General features: G+C 45.4%; 1 protein-coding gene across 4 annotated transcripts in view; it reads left to right on the top strand.

Moving 5' to 3' along the window:
* The window catches only part of MYO5A (myosin VA), a 200474-nt gene that overhangs the window by 103550 nt on the left and 81842 nt on the right, over positions 1-15082 (top strand). For all 4 annotated transcript variants that reach the window (XM_075532004.1, XM_075532003.1, XM_075532002.1 and 1 more), the window contains exons 7-11: positions 2737-2818; positions 3421-3528; positions 5385-5491; positions 9595-9860; positions 11265-11346. In XM_075532004.1, coding sequence (XP_075388119.1) covers positions 2737-2818; positions 3421-3528; positions 5385-5491; positions 9595-9860; positions 11265-11346 — 645 coding nt within the window. The remainder of the gene's footprint in view (positions 1-2736; positions 2819-3420; positions 3529-5384; positions 5492-9594; positions 9861-11264; positions 11347-15082) is intronic.

Genomic DNA, 15082 nt, shown 5'->3' with positions numbered 1-15082 from the left:
CTGAGGCTTCCCAGAGCTGTTTCCGGTAGCTGCTCTGGCATTTTCACACCTCTAAATATGCATTTAAAACAGTCTAGGCCTTTGGGTGCTCTGACTTTAAAGATGTGTCTGATTTGCAGTCATCACTTGAAGTATACCGTATATACTCGAATATAAGCCAACCCAAGTATACGCCAAGGTACCTAATTATTACCCGGGAAACCAGAAAAACTGATTGACTCGAGTATAAACCTAGGGTGGAAAATGCAGAAGCTATTGGTGAGTTTCAATAATCAAAACAAATGAAAATAAAATTACTCAAAATTGAGACATCAGTGGGGTAATGTATTTAAATATTTATTTTAAATAAAAACATAAATAAAAGGATAAGTCCTTTAACATTAGTAAACCAGCACAGTAAGTGGAAAGTAGGTTCAACAAAAACAATAAGGTATCAACAATGATACCTTAAGAGTACTATTCCCTGAGCTCAATCAGCAACCAAGCTAAAATGTAAAGAGTTAAAATCCTTCAAAACTGGATTCCTCATCATCATCCGTATCCCAATGCAGAGCTTCAGCTGGTGTGAGGTCATCATAGATGCTGTCCTCACTGAGATCGCCGTCATCACCATCACTGCTGTCATTTTCATACAAAGCACAGTCTTCACTGCCACCCATAGCATTACTAATACTACATTTCTGGAAGGCACGTCGCACCATGTCTTCTGGAATGTCTTCCCATGCAGCTCGAACCTACTTTGCTATTAACTCTATGTCAGGCTTCATGAGATTTCCTCCTTTTGTTAGTCGAGCTTGACCAGATGACATCCATTCATGCCACATCCTTCACACACGGTCTTTAAAAGGCTGATTCAAAGATACAGGTCATAGGACGGCTCTGATTGGTTAGATGTGAGTAAACAAACATTCAAAGCCCCGCAGTGTCAACAGGCTTTGAATGAACAGCGGAGAAATGGCAATCACCCACAAGATAACAGGCGCTTGTCCCATTACCTGGGGGGTGGGGAGGAGGGTCCCCAGTGAGGTGGAACACCTCGCTGGGTACCACTGACCCGTGTGTAAGCCGAACCCATTTTCCAGCACATTTTTTTGTGCTGAAAAACTCAGCTTACACATGAGTATATACGGTAATGCTTGATTTACATAGTAAGACAATAGCTATTCTTCCTCTCTGTGCTAATACCTAGTTACACACAGAGCAGTGTTACGACCCACAAATGCAAACTTGCCTAGGTATATTTATATAGATAGATAGATATATAGATTAGGAGCCAGGAGAAAAGATGAGTGAAACATAGGCAAGTAAGAGAAGATTAAGACCGTCTGTTGGACTGGTAGATAAATGATTAAAGGTTAAATGAGTAGGAAGGAGGGTTAACAAAGTGACAATAAGCTAAGCCCAAACCAAACTCGTTGCCACTGAGTTGATTCTGATTCCTAGCGATCGTACAGGGCAGAAGAGAACCACTGCCCCGGTGGGTTCTGAGACTACATCTTTCCAGGAGCAGAAAGCCTCATCTCCCTCCTGATGAGTCCTCCTTCACAGGAACGGAGGCCTAAACCTGCATGCTTTGTCTAGAAACTCTGAAGCAATTCTTACTGTTTACCAGCTCTCCGGGGCTGTATCCCATGGAAACTAGAAAAAGCATATGTCATCCTGCCCGCTCGGTCCACGAGAGCAGAGCATTCCCGCCGAGGCCTCTGCTTTCCCAGAAAACTTTCAGTGTGTTGAGCCACCTGACCTCTTGCCTCCGTAGTCTTGTGATCACACGGCAAGTTGTTCAGTGGCTTCTGCCCCTGAGACAAGAGTTTCTTTACCAAGTAACAGCCCCCTGTGAGGGTGCAACGGCTTTATTTCTTTATTTGATTCAATGGTTTTATTAGAACTATGTAACCACTATGGAATTTTAGAACATGAGGATTTGATTTTATGTGACTATATTGTCAGAATGATCTATTTTTTTTAAGTACATACATGGAGAAAGACCATCGGGAAATATTAAAAAATAATCTTAAAATTTTCTGTAACGTCTCTTTTTCTAAAAGATTATCATTGATTTTATAATATATAAATGCAAATGACTTAGGGGATAGTTGTAGATTTCTTACAAACCTCACCAGCCGAGGGCCCACAGTAAAATATGGCAAAGATGGAAGGATGCTTTTCAGTCAAAGTGTTAGGGAAACCATACGTTAAGAGGCCCTTGTAGAAAATAGCATTGCACGTCACAAGATGGTCTGACAGCCTCCAAACACTGGTCTCTCTTGCCTGTGGGCATATATATTCCAAGTTCACAGAGAATTACTATCAAACATTTTATATCGAATGTGAACAACACATATTCATGCACACTGATGGCTCAGCCTCAACCCACTGCCAGTGGGTCCATTCCAACTCATGGTAACCCCATAAGATAGAGTAGAACTTCCCCATCGGGTGTCTGAGATTGTAGCCCCTTTAATAGGAGCAGAGGGTTGCAACTTTTCCCCTTGGTGGATTCGAACGATTGACCCTGTGGTTGGCAGCCCAATTCATAACCCACTATGCCAACAGGGCTTATATAGATGTGTGTGTGTATGTGTGTACATATGAATCATAAGGTTTAATAATAAACCTTGGACAGTTAGACCGGAACAATTTATTTCACTAACCGAGATGATGAAATGTTAAATTTTCCTTTTCTGAGTTTCAGAGTAAGCTGCTGTAATGGAAAATTCTGTTCTCATTTCAAAGGCAGAAGAGGAGAGAAACTACCATATCTTCTATCAGCTCTGTGCCTCGGCGAAGTTACCTGAATTCAAAACGCTGCGCTTAGGTATGGCTCTGGTGCTGGTGTTGTTGGCTGTTAACTTCCGCATTCATAAACGTACTGGTTAAAAAGGCTCTGGTCTCATACTGAAGCGGCTCAGGATGAAATGATAAGCCTGCAGTTGGCGACAACACAGCCCAGGGCGATATGGGAGGAGCCAGGATGAACAAGACTGGGTTTGAGTTGGTACTTGTTTAAGACGGGTGATGGGTGCGCAGGGGATTAATTAGCACACCAGCCCCACTCCGTTCATATGCACTTGGAGTTTTCCATAGTTGAAGAAGAACCATTCACAGGACTTCATCTGATGGAACTCTATCAGGTTCCTGAGGAGTGCAGTGAAGCGTTTGGGGCGAGTCTCCTGACGCCCAGAATGAAGTAAAGCCTTTGGGAAAGGGCCGCTCATCTAATCAATTCAGGACATGTATGGCTTAATTGATTGATCTGGAATTTATATTAAAAGGCATTTCATGGCTGAAATCACAGGCAGTCTGCCTGCAGCCCGGCAGCTGCCCTGTGCTCTCCTGGCCTCTCTGTCGGAGTGGACCCAGGGGTAAATGATGAGGCTCTTTCACGGATGGCGGAACTTTTCTTTCCCTTAATTGCAGGAAACGCGAATTATTTTCATTACACGAAGCAAGGAGGCAGCCCTGTGATCGAAGGAATTGACGATGCCAAGGAGATGGCCCACACCAGGCAGGCCTGCACTTTGCTAGGTAATTTCAGCCCTTCTCGATCTGGGAGCACATCGGCTGGTTTGGTGTTAGCCAGTGAGGGCTTCTGGGGAAGTTGACCTTTCTTAAAAAGACACTTTCGGGTTGCAAGTGGCAGGAGGGTTCTTTTGGGAGTGACGAAACTGTTCTAAACTTAGGTTGTGGGTAAGGGATGTAGTAGAAACCAGGGATTTAAAATGGCTGGGTTTGTGGTAGGTGTGAAGTATACAAGCGGACTTTTATTATTTAACGAGGCAGTGGGAAAGATAGCGTGAAAGATAATCCTGTGCTTGCCTTTTTACACAATCCAAAGTCTGGGTCTAAATAAAAATGGGTCAGTCAAGGTCTGATTTTGTTTCTGTGCTTTTGAGTTGTTTCCTCATGCGAGTGTATCCTGGGACAGCTGTCCTCTGGGGTACACGGGTGCCTATGAGTCCAGACTGTCTCGACAGCGTGCGCGTGTGTGTGTATGTGTGTAAAGAGGGAGCCTGAGAAACGCTGCTGAGCTGCAGCACATACGGTTTATTGTAACACTTTTGCCCCTGCTCAGATATCACTCATCTTATTTTGGGGACTTAAAAAACGTTAACTTTACAAGTTTACTAAATTAGTCTCTAGAACCTAAGTGGCATCTTTTAGAAGTGAACTGATTTTCATAAAATCTGAGTTCAAGTACCGCAAAGATCGAAGTGCGCTGGTCCTTTGAGGAGTGCCACGCATGAGTCAGGTTAACTGCAAGTATGTGCTTCACTTGGCTCATCGGGGCGGGGTGCAGACCTCTTCACTTGGCTCATCGGGGCTGGGTGCAGACCTCTAGGGAGCTTGTTAGAAATGCAGCCCTTCCCCAGACCGCCTGAATCAGAGCCTGCTTTGTAACAAGGGCCATTGGTGAGTCACATGCTCATTCAAGTTTGAAAAAGTACTGCTTAACTTCTGAAACAAAATCCTTTTTCAAACGAAGTACACCAGCAGTGTGAACACTTCTAATCCTGAGACATACTTGATTTATTCATAATCTATAGTTAGAAGAGAGAGAGAGAGAGAGAAAGATAAGACTTTCTACCACCTGTTAAGAGTCTCAGAAATCCATAGGGGCAGTTCTGCTCTGTCCGGTAGGGTCTCTCTGAGCCAGAATCAACTGGATGGCAGTGAGTTTGGTCTTTTGCATTTCTAGTTAGAAGTTATCTGACTTGAAACGGTCCAATTGGGTTGTAAGTTGGAGTAGAAATAAATAGAAATGATAATGATATTAATAAATTACTAACTCCAGTGCATGAGAATGATATTGGTCATTTTTAGTACTTACCATATGCACCAAGTATGCTAATTTAATCATCACAATAATCCTGTAAGATAAAAAAACAAACAAAAAAACAAACACTGCCGTTGAGTTACTGCTGACTCGTAGCAACTGCTGTGGGTTTCTGAGACTGTCACTGTCTAAGGAAGTCGAACCACCAGCCTTGCTCCCAAGGAGCTATTGGTGGTTTCGAACTGCCTACCATGCGGATTGCAGCCCCACACCGCACCACGACACCACTGGGGCTCCTTACCCTGTAACTTAGTCACTTACTATTATTCCCATTTCCAGGTGATAAAATGGAAACCTAGGAAAATGTAAGACGGCAGGTGGGTAGCAGAGGCAGGCACCAAACCCTGTAGCCCGTGTCCCCTCAGTCGTGATGTTAAACCGCCGCGTGCGTTCATGTCAAAAAGGATGGACGTGTTGTTAACTATGACCCTTAATAGGCACAACATCTGACCACGTTCAAGGTTAACAACAGACTGGGCCTGTCGGCCATGATAGCTTACTTCCTCTTTTGAAGTTAACCGCTTGCTCGTTTGCTCTCTCGTTTTAGGAATCAGCGAGTCTTCCCAGATGGGGATTTTCCGCATACTCGCTAGCATCCTTCACTTGGGCAATGTTGGATTTACGTCTCGAGATTCAGACAGCTGCGCAATACCTGTACGTTCCAGACAACCTTCGTGGGGTGGCAGTTGACTTATATTTTGCTTTTTTTGCATGGAAGCAAAGATGTATAGCCTGGGTGATGGTCACCAGAGAGCTCTAGTCTCTAAAGGGGAACATGGCAGTGTGAGTGAAGCCACATGGAGTTGAACATCTGGGGCACAGTGGTTGTGTTGCTATGCACGTGTGTGGCCTTGGGCACATCTCTTTCTGTCAGAGAGGTGGGAAACGTTGCACACGGTGGGTGGATCCGTGTGTCTAGAGAATGGCCCTTTTCCTGCCAAGGGCTATTATTTGGCTGTTTCTTCCATCATTCGAGGGTCATACAAAATTTCCCACTTAAAAAGTAAGCTTGCTGTAGCTGGTTAAACATTCAGTTATCTCCCCACTAATGGAATGGCCAGAACTGCTGCTCTTTGGGGAGGTGTGGAATAGAACACTGTGTCAGTCTGGGTAGACTAGAGAAACAAATCCATAAACACACATACATATGTGCTTAAGAAAGAGGTTTCTATACAAGGATGACATGGAGAAAACATCCCATTACAGTCCAGATCAAGTCCATAAGTCCAATATTAGCCCATGTGTCCAATATCAATCTATAAAGTCCTCTTCAAACTCACGCTACACATGCAATGATGCCGAATGCAGAAGATCACAGGCCAGTGGGTAGAAAGTCTTTGGGTCCAGTGGCATTGTAAGCATCTCAGTGCTGGCAGGGGTCTCTCTGTGGCTTCAGAGGTCTGGTTGCGTCCATGTGGCTTGTCTTCTGCAATGTCTCCCATGAAGTAGCAGAGAGAGGTGTCTTCCGCCTCCAAGGAGGAAGTACCAGATCTCCCAGAATTCTCAGGGGAAGGCCACACCCACACAGAAGTCTCATTGGCTGTCTCCAGATTGACAGCCTAGACTCCACCCCTACACTCTTAATCCTTAAATTGACACCAGATTAGGTGGTTACCACAAATACACAGGCTTTATACAGCTCATAGGCCAGTGCCCCCCAACTTTGGTCTTGAGCAAAAGGTCTACTTGACCCATGACACAAGTACCAAAATTTGGTAAATTTGGATGTGTAGTATGATACGGTTTTAAAATTATTGAAGAAACTGTTCATAAATGCAATATTTTAAAATGATGGAAGAAATCAACCTTCATTGATTACTGCTGGGGAAAGCTAGGGAGGGCAGTGGGCGAGGAACTGATATATTCAATGTGGTAAGTGGACCTCTATACCATCTTTCTCTCGCTACCTAATGATTAGTGACTAGGGTGTAAATGGCCAGGAAGTTAGTGTTAGGAAGGTTCGTGCTCTGACCTTACTTACCTCCTTGAGGACACCTCGCTTCTTGTCCATTTTCTCTCCCTCTGCTTCTCACACTCCATACTCCAGCCGTCTACACACCGCGCGGCCTCAGTCTCCTGCTTGGCTCAGACTCTCCCTGATGATGTAGGTTAATGCTTCTTCTCCCCTGATCAGCTCTGATTCACCTTCTGCCATAGGGGTGTGGTGTGCTACTGAGATAGCGTCTTCCAGGTAGCTGCTCCCCTTCTGTTTACCTTGATCTCAGCACGTACTGCATTGTTCACTACAGGTGTCGCTTGCTTCCCTCTCCACACTAGCTATGAGGTCCTTGAAGATTAAGTGATACTGCTTAATTTCATATTCCTCGGACTTTAACTCAAGATAGTTTCTTGAGTTGTCTCCCGTGCTGTGGATTAAATCCGTCTCGATTCTCTCCTTTCCTGTGGATCCATTCCCCTTTGTGTAAAAATGAAACAAAGACGCTCCTGCTCTTACAAGGAGCAAATCTATTCCCTACCTTTTCTGAATATAGTAATTTTGAGATGGATTATAAGATAAATGAGTTTATGATTTAGAGAGCAACCTTATACAATAAGTGATTTGCTAGGCAAAGGGATAAGAGCTAAATGGGCAGGAAACTTGGTTAGCAGAATGTTTGAGTTTTATGAATAGTTGATGCTCCATTTTCCTGAGCCATAAATCCCAACTTTGGATGCATGATCTCCCTGCCCTCACCCCCAACCAATCTCTTTTCCTAATGCCTTTTCATTTTTAAGGACAGAATGGTGATCTGGACTTAAGCACCGATTTCTTCTGAGGAAATACCCTAGCCTGACCTTTTTTCCTTTACCCGCTCACTGAGAGTTCACATGCCACCCCTTTTGCCCACTTTTAGTGTGCTGTCTACTGGCTCCCAATATATCCCCAGATATGGCATCTGCCACCGTGGCCAACTTTAGGACCTTTTTATCTCCTTCAAAGGGAGCTCTGCAGCCTTTAGTTAGCACCCTCGCACCCCCACTTCCTCATTGCAGCCCGAAGCAACCACTGGTCTATTTTCAGTCTCTGTACATTTGCCTGTGCTGGACAACTCATAGAAAGGAACTTTTTAAATGTGCAGTCTCTTGTGACCAACATACCTCACCTAGCATAATGTCTTCACGTTTCATTCATGTTACATCATTTATAAACACAACATTCCTTTTCATGGCTGACTATTATCCCATTGTCTGCCCATACTGCATTCTGTTTATCCACTCATCAGTTGATGGACATTGGGGTGATTTGACACATTGGCAATTGTGGATAATGCTGATATGAAAATCCCTGTTCAAATTTTTTTAAATGGAGCTCATTGATTCCACAGTCCAGGCCCATCATTGCTCATGTGACCTTCCCCCCAAATGTCAGAATCTCTACTTCTGGAAAGCCATCCCTAACATTAGAGACACACTCCTCCACTCCCAACCTTTCCGACAATTTGAATACATGATTTTCCTTTGTGAGGTGTTGAGAAGGAAGAAGACATACAACCTATAGCACTTCAGTCTAGTGCCTTAATCCTTGTTGTTCTGTGGCTTTTACATGATTAACTGTGTTTCTGTAACAGTAAGCACTACAGTGTTACTACTTAGGAGAGGAGATTATTTCATTTTACTTGGGTCAACAGTCAACATCCATTCACCCATCATCAGTCAAGAAGTTCAATGACCTATCCTGTTAGGCATATCTGCGGCGAAGGTTCTCGGGAAGGTTCTAAAAAGCAAAAAGGTCACTTGGATGACACAGGTGGGCCTGACCCTGACCGCGTATGCATATGCAAACCAGGCAATGAAAAAAGAAGACCGAAGGATCGATACGTCTGAACTGTGGTGTTGGTGACGACTATTAAGTGTACTGTCCACTGCCAGAGGGATGAGCGAACTGATCGTAGAGAAAATCCAACTCTCAGAAGTGAGGATGGCGAGACCGCTGGCCTTTCAGAGGAGCCCCTTCTCTCACATGGCACCAGAGCACAGCGTCTTCCCTTGTGGTCGTTTCACATGGCAGGGAAGAATCATTTGAAGACGAACCATTCCCCCATGACTGTAACTCCAGGGCAGCGGGAACTGCAGGAAGAAAACAAGTTGTTTTCAAAATGATTTGCCCTCCTCAAAAAGGCTCAGGGAAACATGAACCTGTACAGATAGGGAAACCTGCTTCAGCCTCTGCCCTGAGCCATGGCGAGGGGAACAACACAAAAGTACCCCCCCCCCCCCGCCCAAATGCACTATGTGCAGTATTATAATATACATTATTATCCCGTCAAACCGTGACGGACGTCTGTCTTTATTTTGTTTTAGTTTATTTCTATTAGAGTGTATCTCAGAGGTGTTCTGTCATTGGGGTCCCCGTCTTGAAGTTGTGTTCTGTGTTTTCCTGTCTTCTGGTGTATGAAACCCAGGATTGAGTCTGTGTTTACTGGCACATCACAGTCATTCCGTGAATAGTGGCTGATGAGCTAACTGGTCTCCTGGTTGCCTGACTGCATAAGCCCTAAGATAGCTGCAAATGAAATGCTTTCAAGCGCCCCAAAGAAGATTTAATGTTCGAGATGAGCCTGAGACAAGATGGCAAAGTGCCGTCTAGAGGCTGGTTTGATGCGTGGCTGTGATTGTGATCGTTGCTCGGCTTCAGGGGTTCCTGGTGTTTCTTAGAATAAGGAAATTGCTGCGTCTGTGACCTCTTTTTAGCATTTTCCAGGAAACCCGTACTTGATTGACCTTGTCATAGGAAATGCCCCGTTCTCTTCCGGCAGCCCAAGCATGAGCCTCTCATCATCTTCTGTGAGCTCATGGGTGTGGACTACGAGGAGATGGGTCACTGGCTCTGCCACCGGAAGCTGGCCACTGCCGCAGAGACGTACATCAAGCCCATCTCCAAGCTGCAGGCCACAAATGCCCGCGATGCTCTGGCCAAGCACATCTACGCCAAGCTCTTTAACTGGATTGTCGATCATGTCAATCAGGCCCTCCATTCTACCGTCAAGCAGCATTCTTTCATTGGTGTGCTGGACATTTATGGGTAAGCATATTTGGCTCGTGCTTGTTGCTAGAGGTTTTCTCTAAGTGGAAATTGGATTCTTTCTCCTGCTGGTAAGAAGGAAAATTCTGCCTAGGACAATTCAAGCCTCGATGGGGGATGAGTCAAGTATTGCTGCTGGGGTCTCGGTTCATGCATGCACCAAGCGTGAGCTCACTGTGGTCACTGCGCCGCTGTAGGCAGCTCTTTTGGTAGTACACTTGTCTTGCTTGTGGGGGTGCCTGCAAAATGAGGTTCAAGCAAAACTGGCTTCTGAGAGGATCTGCTGGGACCAGAAGGTTGTGGCAGCCATTTTGCAGGGGACTCCACAGGGACCCTCTCAGTAGATTTTCATCAAGGACACAGGATGATCCCTGGGACTTAGTAGGACAAATTGTAAGAAAACTGAATTGGTGGGGGAAAAGTTTTGGAAATTTGCCTAAGGAATCCCCCCCACTGCCCTCCCTATCTCATACACCCTACGGCCCCAACCTTGCCCCTTGGGCTTCTTTTTGTTCTCCAAACTCAGAGAACATTGAAAGGGAACATCAGTCGAGTTCCTCGGGCGTGCCAACGCTGTTTTGATGCAGCACAGGTTGAGGAATGCAGAATTCTTCAGAGGAGGGCAGGAGGGATGCAGACACTGCCTCTAGAAATGGGTGCTTCTAGAGGAAGGACATGTCAACAATCAATAACTGCATGTGTTGATATTCTTGTTGAACAAAGGTTTCCGTTATTTTATAGCAATACTTTTTGCCTTACCCTCATGTAATTGTGTATGTATATATATATATATATATATATATTTATTTATATACTTTACCTAGAGCACAGAACTAATTTCACAAATGGATCTATAGATGAGTCTTCAGATTCATGGGGTAAAGTATGACTGAACAAGTAAACTTCTAATTCTATTGGCTACGTGGCTTTCCCGAGTATGCTAACTTTGAAAACACACTCTGTGCATTTGTGTTTATTTGATGTCTGATGCTTCATTTTTTTTTATTTGACATTGAAAAAAAAGCCAACGAGGCCTCTTCGCACTTCGAAGTTGTGCATGTGTACAACTACGAATGTACAGTTTGACAAGTGCAATGCTCTTATTAAAATTCTGATTGTTCCCTACTTGGGGACGAGTGAGCCTTCAGAAATCCTTAGTGCTGAACGCCTGTGTATACCGGAGCCTTTAAACAAGCCTCTCCTCCCTGTAGCTCGGCTGGTATCCAGCTGTTAGAGATAGACTCCGTGTCTGAATCATAAACCTTCGTCTTCAGTGAGGTTGAAAGGAAGCTTCACCATGTGGTTGAATTTCCCATTTCTCTCCTCCTACTATGTACACTTTCAATATTTTTTTTAGAAAAATGACTCTTTGCTTTTTCTCTCCTCATATTTTTGGATTTACAGATTTGAGACATTTGAGATAAATAGTTTTGAACAGTTTTGTATAAATTATGCAAATGAAAAGCTACAGCAACAATTCAATATGGTAAGAATTTTCTTCCTTGAATACCATTGTGCTATAGATTCTCCTCCTGGATTGTTCGTCTGTGTGTAAAGCTTGGTTTCCGAAATGACATCTTGAAGATTGGTTAGTAGCTGGGGATTAGGACAGATCAACTGTGGAGAAGCTGGTGCTTAATAAAGGTTACAACACTAGAAGAGATGCTTTGTGGGTCCAGGTAGAGATCAAGGTGAACACACACACACACACACACACACACACACACACACACACACACACTGTGTTGCATCTTAGCTTGCTCACTGAGAATAATGAGAGTTTGATTCGCGTAAATGAAGTCAAGGGCACAGGAAACATGTTCGGTAACAGCAAAGGGATCAGGAAGCTTTGAACCCAGGAGGGCCCTTTGATTCTGTAGTTATCAGGCACATTATATACATAGTGACCACTTTCTCAAAGCTCACTTGCTTGATTAGAACCGATAATCAGAATTTCACATCATTCTATTTTCAGACATGGACTGAGACATTTGCTGAGCCTGTGGTAAGGGGGATATTTATTGAGTGCCTGTGATTTAATTCTCTTGTAAGACAGTATGACCAGGCATCAGTGAGGAGGACTGTGGTGTTGGAAGCTGTGGCGATACTTACAAATGAGGGACAGCAGGGCATACTAATGAAGAGCTCACATCCCAGCCTCGAGCTTCCTGGGTCGGAGCCCCGCTGTGCACAGAATTCCCCGGGGGACCTTGGGCAACTTAATCAACTTCCGTGTCTGTGCAATGGGGGTAATAATAGCTATTACATATGACTGTGTGGACGAAATGAGCTGGGATATGTTGATGGTTCATGCCAACACGGTTCTAATCACAAACTAGAGGTGTTATTTGTTTGATGGAAGAAAAGACAAACAAACCACCATCATCGAATCAATTCTGACTCATAGCACCCTCTTTTGGGTTCCTGTGCTGAAATCTTTAGGGGAGCAGACAGTCCCATCTTTCCCCTCAGAGCAGCTTGTGGGTTTGAACCACCAGTTCGCCATCCTATGAAGTGCCCGTAGGAATTTGAGGGTTGGTGGAAGTGAGCTAAAGGCAGGAGAAGAACTCTTGATATCCTTGTCTTACAAGACAGGAGCAAGTGGTTTGGTCTATAGTGGAAGAAAGAGGGAACCGATCACTAGGATCTACATAGAACCCCCTCTCTGGGGGACGAACAGCAGAAAAGTGGGTGAAGGGAGACATCGGACAGTGTAAGACATGACAAAATAATAATCATTTATAAATTATCAAGGGTTCATGGGCAGGGAAATGAGCTGATACCAAGGGCTCAAGTAGAAAGCAAATGTTTTGAGAATGATGAGGGCAACAAATGTACAATTGTGTTTGACACAATGGATGTATGTATGGATAGTGATAAGAATTTTATGAGCCCCCAATAAAATGATTTTTAAAAGAAAAAATAACTTTAATTAAAAAAATATATGGTAAGTCTAAAGCACTTAAGTTGCAAAAGTTATAAGCAACCCAGTAGCATCTAAAATGATCAATATCGAGGACAGTGAGGTACAGTGGAGAGGTAGGTGGTATGTGTAAGTGTAACTTCATCTACCTTAGCAGGATAAAGTCCTGGTGGTGTAGTGGGTTACGTGTGGGGCCGCTAACCCCACGGTCAGCAGTTCAAACCCCGTCACTCTGGGAGAAAGATGTGCTTCAACAGAGAGAGCTTCAGAAACTCAGGAGGGCAGGTCTGCCCCGCCCTGTGGGGTCACTAGGAGTCAGGCTCAATTGATGGAAACGAGGTTTTGTTTTTGTTTGTTTACCTTAGCAGGAAATCCAGTTCAAAATGATACATCCAAAAGTATCTGGTAGTCATGTTTAAAGAGACATCCTGGGGCAAAAAGAGAATAAATAACTAAGGACTTTTAAAAACGCTTGCCTCTGGACAACAGGGGAGGGTTGGGGAGGTGGGGGGTGGGACAGGGTCGTTACTTGGCGTTATAAAACCTTTCAGCTGCCTCCCTCCCTTTCACCCCATGGGATGGCATAGTCTTTCCTTCCATACGCTGTATCTGTTTTCTCACGTCAAGATATCTGCGTCCTCAAAGTTCCTGCTGTCAAACGTCCTGCAAACATTCACGTCAAACGTCCTGCAAACAAAGCAGTGGTTGAAAAGGTTCTCCTCTTCCGACTGACGTAGCCTGCCTGCATCTCACTGCTGAAGGCCTCACTCGCTCCTGGTTTCTCCTTCGACACCCGAGCCAAGTGCTCTATTAACCCGGTCCTGTTCAGGAGTGAGCCCTTGGGACCCGTGCAAAGTCTGACAATGGAAGTGGACACAGCCAACTCCTCTCGCTTCCCGACTGCCATAGACCAGCAGTCTGACGGGTCTCCATGGCCCACCTCCCTTCCCCCTTCTAACGCCCGCCATTCCTCCCAAGCCCCTGTACACGATGCTGGGCCCCACAATCCACTGCAGTGGCCACACAGAATTCATAGACAGTACTTGCAATTATCAGGGGGCTTATTAGGGAAGTGAATAGGTTACCGCAAGTCAGCATCAGCGAACAGTGAGGATACAGTCAATGCTCTGCTCAGCCAGCTGCCACATCTCCCTCTGGTTCTCAGCCTTGCAGCCACATGGTGGTCAAGTCTCTCTCCAGTTCTTTGTCTGTGACCCCCTGACCTTGGCCTCCATGGGCCAAGAGAGCGTCCACTTGTCCATCGTCCTTGGCGTCTCTGTGCCCCAGTCTGCGATGCGTCTGGTCTCAGACAGAGAACTTGAACGTGTTCTCCCAAGGTCCTCAGGTCTCTGTCTTCTCCACTGCTCCGAAGATGGCTCGTCTTCCTAGCCAGGGCAGTGGTGACAAAAACGGACCGATCCCCTGTTAACGTGGCATAAGCCCTGTTTGCATAGTCCTGTCTAGTCCCCGGGGGGGCGGGGGGGAGTGACAGACGTGGCGAGAAGAGCCAGATTCAGAAATTTCACCCCACCACAACCCACATTTGGCTTTGTTAGCCGTAACCGGGAACATGGGTCTCAAAGTAAAGAAATGCCTGCGTAGGGCTGGACCCTCAGCCAGGGCTGGCGGTGGGGCAGCGGGTGTAATAAGCACTGTGGTGGGCATGTTTGGTATGGACCCAGGGCCCCTGGCTGTATTGAACCACATGTTCATAGTCACTCTGTGGTATTTGAACATTAACATTTTTGTACGTTCTCCACCTTCCCCCCTGCCCATGCCCCACAGAAGCTATACATAGAGATGTGGCTGAGAAGCCAGTTCTATTTAAAATCTGGAGCAGAGCTTCTCTTGTGAATGCGGCGGCCACATCTAAATTAATGAAATGTAAAATGATGGTGGTACCACCAGTGAGAGCATCCTGCTGACACACCGTGCCCCCGTCGCCTTCGTCGTCAGGCCGAGAACAGAAGAAATGCGCTTTCTAATTAGCAGGACATAGATATTCGTGTGCATGAGCGCCTTTTGACTAAGGCTTATTGCAGCTGTCAGACTGCAAACACCACAAACGAGGGCCTGGGGTCCGCCCATACTGCGAGGGCGATGTCGGCAGCGCTGCCCAGGGCAGCTGGGGGCAGCCTTTCCCCGCCTGGACCGGCTTAGCGCTCTTCATCTTCTGAACTTGCCTCACAGACTCCTTCCTTTCCGACCACGTCTTCATTACCTATTGCCAGGACTTAGGTGGTGTGTTCTCATGGCTCTCCTCCTGGTCTTTGTCCGCATATTGGTGGCTTGCCATGCT

The sequence above is a fragment of the Tenrec ecaudatus genome, chromosome 14, assembly GCF_050624435.1.
Source record: "Tenrec ecaudatus isolate mTenEca1 chromosome 14, mTenEca1.hap1, whole genome shotgun sequence".
Lineage (NCBI taxonomy): Eukaryota > Metazoa > Chordata > Mammalia > Afrosoricida > Tenrecidae > Tenrec > Tenrec ecaudatus.
The sequence above is the reverse complement of the archived record's forward strand: the minus strand, read 5'-3'. Positions and strand labels throughout refer to the sequence as shown.